Source organism: Ursus arctos, unplaced genomic scaffold, assembly GCF_023065955.2.
Source record: "Ursus arctos isolate Adak ecotype North America unplaced genomic scaffold, UrsArc2.0 scaffold_2, whole genome shotgun sequence".
Taxonomy (NCBI): Eukaryota; Metazoa; Chordata; class Mammalia; order Carnivora; family Ursidae; genus Ursus; species Ursus arctos.
In genome coordinates this window covers 79,822,594-79,838,869 of record NW_026622874.1, presented here as the reverse complement: position 1 = coordinate 79,838,869, position 16,276 = coordinate 79,822,594, and the positions used below count along the sequence as shown (strand labels likewise).

The window sequence follows — 16,276 nt, the reverse complement described above, 5'->3', positions numbered from 1 at the left end:
GTCCAGGACCACCACAGAGGACCACCTCTCCTGTCTCCCCCTCTCTCCTGCCATCATTCGGCCCTGGCCCTGCGCACAGGGCATGACAATCCCATTTACAAAGGCTGCTCAGGCTGACCTTGGCTGTAGCAGGGCAGTTACCCGCCTCTCCAGGGCAGAATGTGGACAGACAGACCTTGACACCTTGGCCCAGCCATGACCCCAAGGCTGCTGGAGGATGTCTTCTTCCACAACCTGGAGAGAAGGAGGGCTTTGCACGATCCAGGAGCTCTGGTGCAGAATGGACTGGAGTAAAGGACCTAAGAAGCAACAGACACATACACCCAACTCCTGCGTGGTGAGAGAGGAATGGGTCTCCTGTCACTGGCCTCTTCCCTGCCCATCCCTCAACATGGAAACTGTGGAGGATTATGGGGCATCAGGGGTCTTACCAAGAACACTGCCACCATCAGCGACCCTCAGAGCCCACCCGCTGTTGCGAGGCAGCTGGTGAGGTGAAACCAGTGCACAAAACCTGGATTAATGCAGGGCCTCCTCACCGGTCTCCCGGGGCCACTACTGACCCTTCATACATTCCTCACCATCACAACAGACCACTGCCTGGGGACAGACACCTATCCTGCTGATCACCACACACCCCCAAAACAAGCAGACACCATGTACTCAAGGGTATCTATCACCAGAGTTAATACAACCACCAACAGATCTAAATACAGGGTGTGTCCACCTGCCCAGAAGGACTGCTTGGGCCCCTTGCAGTAAAGATGCCACAAAGGGTAATCTTGCTACTATCCTCCATCACCACCACTGCTGCCAGTTTGTTTCTGTGTGTACAGGATTCACACTGTGCTCTTGGAGGGGAATGACTGTAGGTCCTCGTGAAGGCAGACGCTGACACACAGAACCATGAAAGGTTTATTGGGGGGATACGAGGAGAGACAGAGCACAGGGGACAGGATGGGCAGGGAAGGCATTCAGACCATTAGGCTCATCTGACACCTTTACAACATATATACTCTGCATAGCCTGGTTGTTACCGCTCAGGGAGATCTTCAAACTTCAAACTGACTGTCCTGTAAGTCAAACAGATTTTGGATTATTTCAATGGGATCTTATGTTCTGCCATATGCAATTTGCCTCCTATAGTATATCTGAGGCCTTGGATGAACACCTGAGTGTGTGGCTGCCTCTGTGAGTCTATATGTAATAGAAAATAATTGTCTTCACATCTCAGACATCAATGTCTGAATGTACCCATTCTCAAAAGTATCTTTTATTTCCTTCTTGGCTAGGACCTGAAATTTAATAGAAAAAAAGGAGGTCATTTCTTTGTTGTTGAAATGAGGATCGCTGCTATCTGGGCTGAGATGTTCTACTCCAAGTGAAATTTCAAGGTCTTAAATGAACACCTTTTGATGATCATCTGCATGGAGCTATTTTTTTAAACAGTGAGTAGGGTGAGTGGCCAAAATCCCAGATATTTGGCACATTCTTTTTTTTTTTTTTTTTTTGAAACAGAGAGAAAAAAACAAAGACAGAGAAAGGGTAAACTTGTGAGTGAACAGGGAAGGCGGAAAAGGAGAGGGAGAGAGAGAAACCCTAAGGGTCTCCACACTCAGCGTCAAACCCGACCTGGGACTCAATCTCAGAACCTTGAGATCACAGCCTCAGCGGAAATCAAGAGTCCAATGTTTAACCGCCTGAGCCACCCAGGGGCCCCTGCAGATTCTTTATGTACTTCAACTCCTGTGCCTCTAATGACCTCAGAAACCAATATGCTCCAGGTTTCAAAGAAAACAAAGCTGAGGTTCTGAGTAGGCCCCACGGAGAGCTGGCATTCGGGCTGAGACATCAGCAACACAGGCAAATCTGCAGGATACTGGGGCAGAAGTTCTGGGAGATGCAAAGCTACAGGCAGGGAGAGGACTCAGATGCAGAGGGTGGTGACAGGGCTCGAGCTAGGGCGGCTCCTGGTCAACCCCGAATTCCCCACTAAGAGCCTCACTCAGGCTGAAGCCAAGGCAGCAGCTCTCTGATCTCAGTACTGTCTTCACTTTCTCACACGGGCGCACACAAACTGAGGCAGACAAGAATCCCCAAAGAACCAAGTTAAATTTCCCACATCTCCACGGCATTCTTTCACACAGTTCAGAACTTTCAAAAATTTAGGGAAACAATAACCTTTATAGATTATGAATGAACAGCTTTATGCCAACAATGACATTTTCACGCAAATAACTGCATTATTCACACTGTGTGACAGACACACGCAGCAACTCGGTGTGGACCTCACTCTGCCTTCACACTCACTGCTTAAGCTGCTGGCCTGCCAGGAATGGCCTCCGCTCTACCTGAGAGAGACCATCCACTCCCCTGAGCACCTCCATCCTGCTTCTCATCCACAGTCTCCTGTTTCTGTGTGACCCACGGCTCCCTCTCCTGTCCTTCAGATACATCGCTGGTGCTTCCCTTATAAGGAACACAACGTCTGTGTGGTTTAATGAACGTGTCCCTCCCTTCTCTCAGACACCCTAAATTCCTAACGTTAAGAATAGACCTCATTCCTTCCAGAGCGCAGGATATGGTCTCTGTACAACATCCATGCGCACACCTGCTGTGCCGAGCTCTAGGAGAAGAGAGGCTCTCCTTCACCGCAAAGGGACCTGCCAACCACCTCAGTAGGAGTGAAAGATGAAGTCCATCAAATGGATCTCCTGAGCAACTTGGAGAAAGTGATCACGTCCTCAGCAACATTCACTCCCCCACGACATGAGACGCCTGCACGCAGGACCGCTATTCCTCATGGGGGACGCACCAGCGTCTATCTCTGACCCACGCCACAGAAAAGAAAGAGGACGAGCCCATAGGAAGTGACTGAGCCACATTCCCACAAAACCTCCACACCTGCCTCCAGCATCTGCCACTGTCTCTCATTCTCACCTCCCTGAGCCGACAAGAGGGCTTCCCCCAAGTATCCACAGGTTGCAGAGGATGGGGCAGACCCCAACCCTAATGATGAATCAAGGGACCACAGCCCTGCTTCAGTGGTTTACGTAACTAATGAAATGTCAGCTCAAACTCAACACACTGCACATGAAGTGAGAGGTGTTTCATCCCTCCAGGAACAACAAATGTGGACTCTGGACATGCACAACAGTAAGAAATACATGTCTGCCATTGTGCAATAGAGACACTTCCTTCACACCAATGGCACCTGCCCCACTGCTCAGTGTATGGAAATAGTTAAGCACAAAGCATGTATGACGTGAGAACTTCAGGATGTAACAGTGTCCCAGCCGGGTTTCCCATGCAATGTCAAGACCTCAGCACAAGTCTGCCTTTGTTCCACCCAAACATCCCTAAGGTGACGATCTGGAAACACAGAAGCCTGTAGGCTCTGGCATGAAGACATGGCATTTGAAAGATAAACGGCACCACACACAGATCCCAAGATATACCCAACAGATACAAGGCCACACACGGTGCTGCCCAGACAGGAACAGGATTCCAGAAATAGTTACAACGGGAAACAGCCACCGCATTTACCTTGTCCTTCTCTGGGACCTCCTTGGGAGCGGTGCCACTGTTGTCCCCTTGAGCGCCACAGGCTTCTGAATGGGACCGAGGCCCTAGAAGAGACAGAGGTGGATTAAGAAGGGTGTTGACCACGCATGATTCAAGCCAAGCTTCTACACCTGCCCCAGCCTGTTCTACACTCCCACTCTCAGGTCCATCCACATGCAGAGCGTTTCTCACAGGTCTCCCCTGACCTCTGTGGACAAAGGAGAGACCACTCCCTCACCCTTGATGAGATGACAACTCTGCACAATAGAGATGATTTAATAACTAATCAATAACGCTAGACAACTGCGGCCTCCACACGTGTAAGTGATGTGAAGACTGTGCTCCATTAAGCCAAGAGCCCAAAACATCATGTCTGTGCAGTGCACCTGGGCAATGCTTTTATGTCTGTCTATTGCACATTGTCACACTTCTCAATGGCAGACCCCTGCTGCCCAGTTCTATATAGAGAAACGAGACAGTCCACGAAATGGATGTCCACAGAAAGTTGAGGAATGTTCCTGTGTCCTCACTCAGGTTGATCCTTGCATTGCAAAGCCTCGTGGTACCTCCTCTATATCTTCTCCACCGACACAAGTGGTCACATGATGAATACGCGCTACAACTCACATCATGCAATCCAGATCATCTTACCACATGGTGGCGGAACGAAGGGCGAGCAAGGCCCGCATGACGACCAAAGTGGAGGAGGGTGAGGTGGCCCACAGCCAATGAAGCCTGGTAATGTGGCCCGTAAGGGAGGACATGCAGGTTGGCCAAGGAAACCTTCTCACATCTGGACCCACCTGCAGACAGACAGGAAAATAGTTTGGTGAGAGAGACAGAAGTTGTAACACCAAGAGATGAAACCCAAAGAAAGAGCTCTCAGCATCTGCCTCCTTCTCCAATACCACGTTCCAGCAGAGCCGCATCCGTGCTAGAGAACTTGACCCCTCCCCACTGCTGCCAACCATAACAAGGGGGGAGAGGGGAATGGATATTACAGGAATAACCTACTGTCACCAAACATCACTAACCATGTCTGCCAATGGTCACTAGCAAGAAGTAGCATCTTCAAAGATGAAAAAGGAGCATGGCAAACTAGTGAAGGCAGGACACTCCAGACACGGAGGCATCGGGATCCTGGACAACACTTCATCTTTCCTCCTCAACCACACAGAATATTTTGGTTTGTTAACAAGAGAGAGAATGTGATGAAACTGCCCTTTCTTCTCAGGAATCCGAGCCACTCGAGGTGAATCCTTTGCCTGCAAGCCCCTGACTGTCCCCATGCTGCCTCACTTCCTGACACAAGGGTCTTCTGCTCTCTGCAGTTTCTGTCCATGGCCACAAACACACGAGGAATTAGGGGCCTGTGATCTGACAACGGAATTAGAAAAGTGTTTTCCGAAAGGAACGTGATACCAATAACCCTTCTATAACTCAGCAGCTGTGCTTATCTTAAAACACAGACACTCGGACATTTCAGCACACTGAGTTCCAGAGTAATTTTGTCCAATAGGAAATTACGATGGGAAGCATAAGTTAGAGAAGCCACAAAACTGTATATGCTTTCCGATGGAAAACTCGAGAACGTGTGATGAGAGAAGAAACCTGCTCTCACTGTGACTTCGGACCAAACGACCTGCTCCTAGAAGCCCAACCGAAGGGCTTGTGGGGCACCGGTCATGCAGATAATCGCTAACATCCCCCCTTCAGAAAGTGTGTGTCACAGTGTGTTTTGCGACACGACACTAACAGCTTTGATCATGCAAAATAGTTGTGGAAAGGGTACAAGGAGAGGGATTCTGTATAGCACGTTTACCAGCAGAAGTAAAACAGGGATGACTTACGAAACATGGCCTATCTAAGCACATTCCAAACCGCAAAGCAGATAATAAAAAATGCACGGAGAGCTTCCCCTAGTTTCCAGTCGTGAGGATGACCACAGACCTTGTCACAGGTTAATCATCTAACCGCAATACGAACACAATACGTATCGCACCTGTACATACCCCAGTGGGAATCAGGCAGCCCAGAGACTTCAGTGTGCAGTGAGCTGTCAGCTTCCTTGAGTTATTTCCCCCACGTGCGCTATGGGTGAGCAGGGGTACAAAAACGCACACACAGACACACACACACACACACACACACACACAAGACACACACACAGTGAGTGTTCTGCCATCCTTCACCTCTAACCACCTGTGGCTTTGGGAGAGGCCCCCAAAGATGATGATTTGTAACGGAGAAGCCTGTCAGCCCCTGCGTGAACTGCTTGTATTTGAGAGGTGAACGACGCCACAGACAAACTGGATGACCCACCCAACAGACACAAGGCCAGGACACGGTGCTGCCCAGACAGGAACAGGATTCCAGAAATGGTTACAACTGGAAACAGCCACCGTATTTACCTTGTCCTTCTCTGGGTCCTTCTTGGGCACGGTTCCACCTTTGTCCCCTTGAGCGCCACAGGTTTCTGAATTGGACCGAGGCCCTAGAAGAGACAGAGGTGGATTCAGACGGGTGTTGGCCACGCAAGATTCAAGCCAAAGCTCTACACCTGCCCCAGCCTGTTCTACTCTCCCACTCTCAGGTCCCTTCCAGATGCAGAGCGTTTCTCACAGGTCTCCGCTGACCTCTGTGGACAAAGGAGAGACCAGTCCCTCACCCTTGGGGATATGACCACTCCGCACAGTAGAGATGATTTCATAACTAATCAATAACGCTGGACAACTGGGGCCTCCACACATGCAAGTGATGTAAAGACTGTGCTCCATTAAGCCAAGAGCCCAAAACATCATGTCTGTGCAGGGCACCTGGGCAATGCTTTTATGTCTGTCTATTGCACAATGTCACACTTCTTCTCAATGGCAGACCCCTGGTGCCCAGTTCTGTATGGTGAAACGAGACAGTCCACGAAATGGATGTCCACAGAAAGTTGAGGAATGTTCCTGTGTCCTCACTCAGGTTGATCCTTGCATTGCAAAGCCTCGTGGTACCTCCTCTACATCTTCTCCACCGACACATGTAGTCACACGATGAATACGCGCTACAACTCACATCATGCAATCCAGATCATCTTACCACATGGTGGCGGAACGAGGGGCAGGGGAGGCCCGCATGTCGACCAAGGTGGAGGAGGCTGAGGTGGCCCACAGCCAATGAAGCCTGGTAAAGTTTGGTCCATAGGGCAGGGCATGCAGTTGGGCCGAGGAAACCCTCTCACATCTGGACCCACCTGCAGACAGACAGGAAAATAGTTTGGTGAGAGAGACAGAAGTTGTAACACCAAGAGATGAAACCCAAAGAAAGAGCTCTCAGCATCTGCCTCCTTCTCCAATACCACGTTCCAGCAGAGCCGCATCCGTGCTAGAGAACTTGACCCCTCCCCACTGCTGCCAACTAAAACAAGGGGGGAGAGGGGAATGGATATTACAGGAATAACCTACTGTCACCAAACATCACTAACCATGTCTGCCAATGGTCACTAGCAAGAAGTAGCATCTTCAAAGATGAAAAAGGAGCATGGCAAACTAGTGAAGGCAGGACACTCCAGACACGGAGGCATCGGGATCCTGGACAACACTTCATCTTTCCTCCTCAACCACACAGAATATTTTGGTTTGTTAACAAGAGAGAGAATGTGATGAAACTGCCCTTTCTTCTCAGGAATCCGAGCCACTCGAGGTGAATCCTTTGTCTGCAAGCCCCTGACTGTCCCCATGCTGCCTCACTTCCTGACACAAGGGTCTTCTGCTCTCTGCAGTTTCTGTCCATGGCCACAAACACACTTGAGGAATTAGGGGCCTGTGATCTGACAAGGGAATTAGAAAAGTGTTTTCCGAAAGGAACGTGATACCAATAACCCTTCTATAACTCAGCAGCTGTGCTTATCTTAAAACACAGTCACTCGGACATTTCAGCACACTGAGTTCCAGAGTAATTTTGTCCAATAGGAAATTACGATGGGAAGCATAAGTTAGAGAAGCCACAAAACTGTATATGCTTTCCGATGGAAAACTCGAGAACGTGTGATGAGAGAAGAAACCTGCTCTCACTGTGACTTCGGACCAAACGACCTGCTCCTAGAAGCCCAACCGAAGGGCTTGTGGGGCACCGGTCATGCAGATAATCGCTAACATCCCCCCTTCAGAAAGTGTGTGTCACAGTGTGTTTTGCGACACGACACTAACAGCTTTGATCATGCAAAATAGTTGTGGAAAGGGTACAAGGAGAGGGATTCTGTATAGCACGTTTACCAGCAGAAGTAAAACAGGGATGACTTACGAAACATGGCCTATCTAAGCACATTCCAAACCGCAAAGCAGATAATAAAAAATGCACGGAGAGCTTCCCCTAGTTTCCAGTCGTGAGGATGACCACAGACCTTGTCACAGGTTAATCATCTAACCGCAATACGAACACAATAGGTATCGCACCTGTACATACCCCAGTGGGAATCAGGCAGCCCAGAGACTTCAGTGTGCAGTGAGCTGTCAGCTTCCTTGAGTTATTTCCCCCATGTGCACTATGGGTGAGCAGGGGTACAAAAACGCACACACAGACACACACACACACACACACACACACACACACACACAAGACACACACACAGTGAGTGTTCTGCCATCCTTCACCTCTAACCACCTGTGGCTTTGGGAGAGGCCCCCAAAGATGATGATTTGTAACGGAGAAGCCTGTCAGCCCCTGCGTGAACTGCTTGTATTTGAGAGGTGAACGACGCCACAGACAAACTGGATGACCCACCCAACAGACACAAGGCCAGGACACGGTGCTGCCCAGACAGGAACAGGATTCCAGAAATGGTTACAACTGGAAAAAGCCACCGTATTTACCTTGTCCTTCTCTGGGTCCTTCTTCGGCACGGTGCCACCTTTGTCCCCTTGAGCGCCACAGGTTTCTGAATTGGACCGAGGCCCTAGAAGAGACAGAGGTGGATTAAGACGGGTGTTGACCACGGAAGATTCAAGCCAAAGCTCTACACCTGCCCCAGCCTGTTCTACTCTCCCACTCTCAGGTCCCTTCCAGATGCAGAGCGTTTCTCACAGGTCTCCGCTGACCTCTGTGGACAAAGGAGAGACCAGTCCCTCACCCTTGGGGATATGACCACTCTGCACAGTAGAGATGATTTCATAACTAATCAATAACGCTGGACAACTGGGGCCTCCACACATGCAAGTGATGTAAAGACTGTGCTCCATTAAGCCAAGAGCCCAAAACATCATGTCTGTGCAGGGCACCTGGGCAATGCTTTTATGTCTGTCTATTGCACAATGTCACACTTCTTCTCAATGGCAGACCCCTGCTGCCCAGTTCTGTATGGTATAACGAGATAGTCCACGAAATGGATGTCCACAGAAAGTTGAGGAATGTTCCTGTGTCCTCACTCAGGTTGATCCTTGCATTGTAAAGCCTCGTGGTACCTCCTCTACATCTTCTCCACCGACACATGTAGTCACACGATGAATACGCGCTACAACTCACATCATGCAATCCAGATCATCTTACCACATGGTGGCGGAACGAGGGGCAGGGGAGGCCCGCATGTCGACCAAGGTGGAGGAGGCTGAGGTGGCCCACAGCCAATGAAGCCTGGTAAAGTTTGGTCCATAGGGCAGGGCATGCAGGTGGGCCGAGGAAACCCTCTCACATCTGGACCCACCTGCAGACAGACAGGAAAATAGTTTGGTGAGACAGACAGAAGTTGTAACACCAAGAGATGAAACCCAAAGAAAGAGCTCTCAGCATCTGCCTCCTTCTCCAATACCACGTTCCAGCAGAGCCGCATCTGTGCTAGAGAACTTGACCCCTCCCCACTGCTGCCAACTATAACAAGGGGGGAGAGGGGAATGGATATTACAGGAATAACCTACTGTCACCAAACATCACTAACCATGTCTGCCAATGGTCACTAGCAAGAAGTAGCATCTTCAAAGATGAAAAAGGAGCATGGCAAACTAGTGAAGGCAGGACACTCCAGACACGGAGGCATCGGGATCCTGGACAACACTTCATCTTTCCTCCTCAACCACACAGAATATTTTGGTTTGTTAACAAGAGAGAGAATGTGATGAAACTGCCCTTTCTTCTCAGGAATCCGAGCCACTCGAGGTGAATCCTTTGCCTGCAAGCCCCTGACTGTCCCCACGCTGCCTCACTTCCTGACACAAGGGTCTTCTGCTCTCTGCAGTTTCTGGCCATGGCCACAAACACACTTGAGGAATTAGGGGCCTGTGATCTGACAGGGGAATTGGAAAAGTGTTTTCCAAAAGGAACGTGATACCAATAACCCTTCTATAACTCAGCAGCTGTGCTTATCTTAAAACACAGTCACTCGGACATTTCAGCACACTGAGTTCCAGAGTAATTTTGTCCAATAGGAAATTAAGATGGGAAGCATAAGTTAGGGAATCCACAAAACTGTATATGCTTTCCGGTGGAAAACTCGAGAACGTGTGATGAGAGAAGAAACCTGCTCTCACTGTGACTTAGGACCAAACGACCTGCTCCTAGAAGCCCAACCGAAGGGCTTGTGGGGCACCGGTCATGCAGATAATCGCTAACATCCCCCCTTCAGAAAGTGTGTGTCACAGTGTGTTTTGCGACACGACACTAACAGCTTTGATCAGGCAAAATAGTTGTGGAAAGGGTACAAGGAGAGGGATTCTGTATAGCACGTTTACCAGCAGAAGTAAAACAGGGATGACTTACGAAACATGGCCTATCTAAGCACATTCCAAACCGCAAAGCAGATAATAAAAAATGCACGGAGAGCTTCCCCTAGTTTCCAGTCGTGAGGATGACCACAGACCTTGTCACAGGTTAATCATCTAACCGCAATATGAACACAATACGTATCGGACCTCTACATACCCCAGTGGGAATCAGGCAGCCCAGAGACTTCAGTGTGCAGTGAGCTGTCAGCTTCCTTGAGTTATTTCCCCCACGTGCGCTATGGGTGAGCAGGGGTACACAAACACACACACACACACACACACACACACACACACACACACACAACACACACAAGACACACACACAGTGAGTGTTCTGCCATCCTTCACCTCTAACCACCTGTGGCTTTGGGAGAGGCCCCCAAAGATGATGATTTGTAACGGAGAAGCCTGTCAGCCCCTGCGTGAACTGCTTGTATTTGAGAGGTGAACGACGCCACAGACAAACTGGATGACCCACCCAACAGACACAAGGCCAGGACACGGTGCTGCCCAGACAGGAACAGGATTCCAGAAATGGTTACAACTGGAAACAGCCACCGTATTTACCTTGTCCTTCTCTGGGTCCTTCTTGGGCACGGTGCCACCTTTGTCCCCTTGAGCGCCACAGGTTTCTGAATTGGACCGAGGCCCTAGAAGAGACAGAGGTGGATTCAGACGGGTGTTGGCCACGCAAGATTCAAGCCAAAGCTCTACACCTGCCCCAGCCTGTTCTACTCTCCCACTCTCAGGTCCCTTCCAGATGCAGAGCGTTTCTCACAGGTCTCCGCTGACCTCTGTGGACAAAGGAGAGACCAGTCCCTCACCCTTGGGGAGATGACCACTCCGCACAGTAGAGATGATTTCAGAACTAATCAATAACGCTGGACAACTGGGGCCTCCACACATGCAAGTGATGTAAAGACTGTGCTCCATTAAGCCCAGAGCCCAAAACATCATGTGTGTGCAGGGCACCTGGGCAATGCTTTTATGTCTGTCTATTGCACAATGTCACACTTCTTCTCAATGGCAGACCCCTGCTGCCCAGTTCTGTATGGTGAAACGAGACAGTCCACGAAATGGATGTCCACAGAAAGTTGAGGAATGTTCCTGTGTCCTCACTCAGGTTGATCCTTGCATTGCAAAGCCTCGTGGTACCTCCTCTACATCTTCTCCACCGACACATGTAGTCACACGATGAATACGCGCTACAACTCACATCATGCAATCCAGATCATCTTACCACATGGTGGCGGAACGAGGGGCAGGGGAGGCCCGCATGTCGACCAAGGTGGAGGAGGCTGAGGTGGCCCACAGCCAATGAAGCCTGGTAAAGTTTGGTCCATAGGGCAGGGCATGCAGGTGGGCCGAGGAAACCCTCTCACATCTGGACCCACCTGCAGACAGACAGGAAAATAGTTTGGTGAGACAGACAGAAGTTGTAACACCAAGAGATGAAACCCAAAGAAAGAGCTCTCAGCATCTGCCTCCTTCTCCAATACCACGTTCCAGCAGAGCCGCATCCGTGCTAGAGAACTTGACCCCTCCCCACTGCTGCCAACTATAACAAGGGGGGAGAGGGGAATGGATATTACAGGAATAACCTACTGTCACCAAACATCACTAACCATGTCTGCCAATGGTCACTAGCAAGAAGTAGCATCTTCAAAGATGAAAAAGGAGCATGGCAAACTAGTGAAGGCAGGACACTCCAGACACGGAGGCATCGGGATCCTGGACAACACTTCATCTTTCCTCCTCAACCACACAGAATATTTTGGTTTGTTAACAAGAGAGAGAATGTGATGAAACTGCCCTTTCTTCTCAGGAATCCGAGCCACTCGAGGTGAATCCTTTGCCTGCAAGCCCCTGACTGTCCCCACGCTGCCTCACTTCCTGACACAAGGGTCTTCTGCTCTCTGCAGTTTCTGGCCATGGCCACAAACACACTTGAGGAATTAGGGGCCTGTGATCTGACAGGGGAATTGGAAAAGTGTTTTCCAAAAGGAACGTGATACCAATAACCCTTCTATAACTCAGCAGCTGTGCTTATCTTAAAACACAGTCACTCGGACATTTCAGCACACTGAGTTCCAGAGTAATTTTGTCCAATAGGAAATTAAGATGGGAAGCATAAGTTAGGGAATCCACAAAACTGTATATGCTTTCCGGTGGAAAACTCGAGAACGTGTGATGAGAGAAGAAACCTGCTCTCACTGTGACTTAGGACCAAACGACCTGCTCCTAGAAGCCCAACCGAAGGGCTTGTGGGGCACCGGTCATGCAGATAATCGCTAACATCCCCCCTTCAGAAAGTGTGTGTCACAGTGTGTTTTGCGACACGACACTAACAGCTTTGATCAGGCAAAATAGTTGTGGAAAGGGTACAAGGAGAGGGATTCTGTATAGCACGTTTACCAGCAGAAGTAAAACAGGGATGACTTACGAAACATGGCCTATCTAAGCACATTCCAAACCGCAAAGCAGATAATAAAAAATGCACAGAGAGCTTCCCCTAGTTTCCAGTCGTGAGGATGACCACAGACCTTGTCACAGGTTAATCATCTAACCGCAATAACGAACACAATACGTATCGGACCTGTACATACCCCAGTGGGAATCAGGCAGCCCAGAGACTTCAGTGTGCAGTGAGCTGTCAGCTTCCTTGAGTTATTTCCCCCACGTGCGCTATGGGTGAGCAGGGGTACACAAACACACACACACACACACACACACACACAAACACACACAAGACACACACACAGTGAGTGTTCTGCCATCCTTCACCGCTAACCACCTGTGGCTTTGGGAGAGGCCCCCAAAGATGATGATTTGTAACGGAGAAGCCTGTCAGCCCCTACGTGAACTGCTTGTATTTGAGAGGTGAACGACGCCACAGACAAACTGGATGACCCACCCAACAGACACAAGGCCAGGACACGGTGCTGCCCAGACAGGAACAGGATTCCAGAAATGGTTACAACTGGAAACAGCCACCGTATTTACCTTGTCCTTCTCTGGGTCCTTCTTGGGCACGGTGCCACCTTTGTCCCCTTGAGCGCCACAGGTTTCTGAATTGGACCGAGGCCCTAGAAGAGACAGAGGTGGATTCAGACGGGTGTTGGCCACGCAAGATTCAAGCCAAAGCTCTACACCTGCCCCAGCCTGTTCTACTCTCCCACTCTCAGGTCCCTTCCAGATGCAGAGCGTTTCTCACAGGTCTCCGCTGACCTCTGTGGACAAAGGAGAGACCAGTCCCTCACCCTTGGGGAGATGACCACTCCGCACAGTAGAGATGATTTCAGAACTAATCAATAACGCTGGACAACTGGGGCCTCCACACATGCAAGTGATGTAAAGACTGTGCTCCATTAAGCCCAGAGCCCAAAACATCATGTGTGTGCAGGGCACCTGGGCAATGCTTTTATGTCTGTCTATTGCACAATGTCACACTTCTTCTCAATGGCAGACCCCTGCTGCCCAGTTCTGTATGGTGAAACGAGACAGTCCACGAAATGGATGTCCACAGAAAGTTGAGGAATGTTCCTGTGTCCTCACTCAGGTTGATCCTTGCATTGCAAAGCCTCGTGGTACCTCCTCTACATCTTCTCCACCGACACATGTAGTCACACGATGAATACGCGCTACAACTCACATCATGCAATCCAGATCATCTTACCACATGGTGGCGGAACGAGGGGCAGGGGAGGCCCGCATGTCGACCAAGGTGGAGGAGGCTGAGGTGGCCCACAGCCAATGAAGCCTGGTAAAGTTTGGTCCATAGGGCAGGGCATGCAGGTGGGCCGAGGAAACCCTCTCACATCTGGACCCACCTGCAGACAGACAGGAAAATAGTTTGGTGAGACAGACAGAAGTTGTAACACCAAGAGATGAAACCCAAAGAAAGAGCTCTCAGCATCTGCCTCCTTCTCCAATACCACGTTCCAGCAGAGCCGCATCCGTGCTAGAGAACTTGACCCCTCCCCACTGCTGCCAACTATAACAAGGGGGGAGAGGGGAATGGATATTACAGGAATAACCTACTGTCACCAAACATCACTAACCATGTCTGCCAATGGTCACTAGCAAGAAGTAGCATCTTCAAAGATGAAAAAGGAGCATGGCAAACTAGTGAAGGCAGGACACTCCAGACACGGAGGCATCGGGATCCTGGACAACACTTCATCTTTCCTCTTCAACCACACAGAATATTTTGGTTTGTTAACAAGAGAGAGAATGTGATGAAACTGCCCTTTCTTCTCAGGAATCCGAGCCACTCGAGGTGAATCCTTTGCCTGCAAGCCCCTGACTGTCCCCACGCTGCCTCACTTCCTGACACAGGGGTCTTCTGCTCTCTGCAGTTTCTGGCCATGGCCACAAACACACTTGAGGAATTAGGGGCCTGTGATCTGACAGGGGAATTGGAAAAGTGTTTTCCAAAAGGAACGTGATACCAATAACCCTTCTATAACTCAGCAGCTGTGCTTATCTTAAAACACAGTCACTCGGACATTTCAGCACACTGAGTTCCAGAGTAATTTTGTCCAATAGGAAATTAAGATGGGAAGCATAAGTTAGAGAATCCACAAAACTGTATATGCTTTGCGGTGGAAAACTCGAGAACGTGTGATGAGAGAAGAAACCTGCTCTCACTGTGACTTAGGACCAAATGACCTGCTCCTAGAAGCCCAACCGAAGGGCTTGTGGGGCACCGGTCATGCAGATAATCGCTAACAGCCCCCCTTCAGAAAGTGTGTGTCACAGTGTGTTTTGCGACACGACACTAACAGCTTTGATCAGGCAAAATAGTTGTGGAAAGGGTACAAGGAGAGGGATTCTGTATAGCACGTTTACCAGCAGAAGTAAAACAGGGATGACTTACGAAACATGGCCTATCTAAGCACATTCCAAACCGCAAAGCAGATAATAAAAAATGCACGGAGAGCTTCCCCTAGTTTCCAGTCGTGAGGATGACCACAGACCTTGTCACAGGTTAATCATCTAACCGCAATACGAACACAATACGTATCGCACCTGTACATACCCCAGTGGCAATCAGGCAGCCCAGAGACTTCAGTGTGCAGTGAGCTGTCAGCTTCCTTGAGTTATTTCCCCCACGTGCGCTATGGGTGAGCAGGGGTACACACACACACACACACACACACACACACACACACACACACAAACACACACAAGACACACACACAGTGAGTGTTCTGCCATCCTTCACCGCTAACCACCTGTGGCTTTGGGAGAGGCCCCCAAAGATGATGATTTGTAACGGAGAAGCCTGTCAGCCCCTGCGTGAACTGCTTGTATTTGAGAGGTGAACGACGCCACAGACAAACTGGATGACCCACCCAACAGACACAAGGCCAGGACACGGTGCTGCCCAGACAGGAACAGGATTCCAGAAATGGTTACAACTGGAAACAGCCACCGTATTTACCTTGTCCTTCTCTGGGTCCTTCTTGGGCACGGTGCCACCTTTGTCCCCTTGAGCGCCACAGGTTTCTGAATTGGACCGAGGCCCTAGAAGAGACAGAGGTGGATTCAGACGGGTGTTGGCCACGCAAGATTCAAGCCAAAGCTCTACACCTGCCCCAGCCTGTTCTACTCTCCCACTCTCAGGTCCCTTCCAGATGCAGAGCGTTTCTCACAGGTCTCCGCTGACCTCTGTGGACAAAGGAGAGACCAGTCCCTCACCCTTGGGGAGATGACCACTCCGCACAGTAGAGATGATTTCAGAACTAATCAATAACGCTGGACAACTGGGGCCTCCACACATGCAAGTGATGTAAAGACTGTGCTCCATTAAGCCCAGAGCCCAAAACATCATGTGTGTGCAGGGCACCTGGGCAATGCTTTTATGTCTGTCTATTGCACAATGTCACACTTCTTCTCAATGGCAGACCCCTGCTGCCCAGTTCTGTATGGTGAAACGAGACAGTCCACGAAATGGATGTCCACAGAAAGTT

General features: G+C 49.9%; 1 protein-coding gene across 1 annotated transcript in view; it reads right to left on the bottom strand.

Moving 5' to 3' along the window:
- The window catches only part of LOC125281630 (transport and Golgi organization protein 1 homolog), a 65,631-nt gene extending 49,825 nt beyond the window's left edge, over positions 1 to 15,806 (bottom strand). Inside the window, exons 1-12 of the mRNA XM_057315276.1 lie at positions 15,748 to 15,806; positions 13,978 to 14,131; positions 13,305 to 13,387; positions 11,542 to 11,695; positions 10,869 to 10,951; positions 9,094 to 9,247; positions 8,421 to 8,503; positions 6,649 to 6,802; positions 5,976 to 6,058; positions 4,216 to 4,367; positions 3,547 to 3,629; positions 176 to 299 (exon numbers count right to left, since the gene is read on the bottom strand). Coding sequence (XP_057171259.1) covers positions 176 to 299; positions 3,547 to 3,629; positions 4,216 to 4,367; positions 5,976 to 6,058; positions 6,649 to 6,802; positions 8,421 to 8,503; positions 9,094 to 9,247; positions 10,869 to 10,951; positions 11,542 to 11,695; positions 13,305 to 13,387; positions 13,978 to 14,015 — 1,191 coding nt within the window. The 5' untranslated portion in view covers positions 14,016 to 14,131; positions 15,748 to 15,806. The remainder of the gene's footprint in view (positions 1 to 175; positions 300 to 3,546; positions 3,630 to 4,215; positions 4,368 to 5,975; positions 6,059 to 6,648; positions 6,803 to 8,420; positions 8,504 to 9,093; positions 9,248 to 10,868; positions 10,952 to 11,541; positions 11,696 to 13,304; positions 13,388 to 13,977; positions 14,132 to 15,747) is intronic.
- Positions 15,807 to 16,276: the final 470 nt, after the last annotated feature.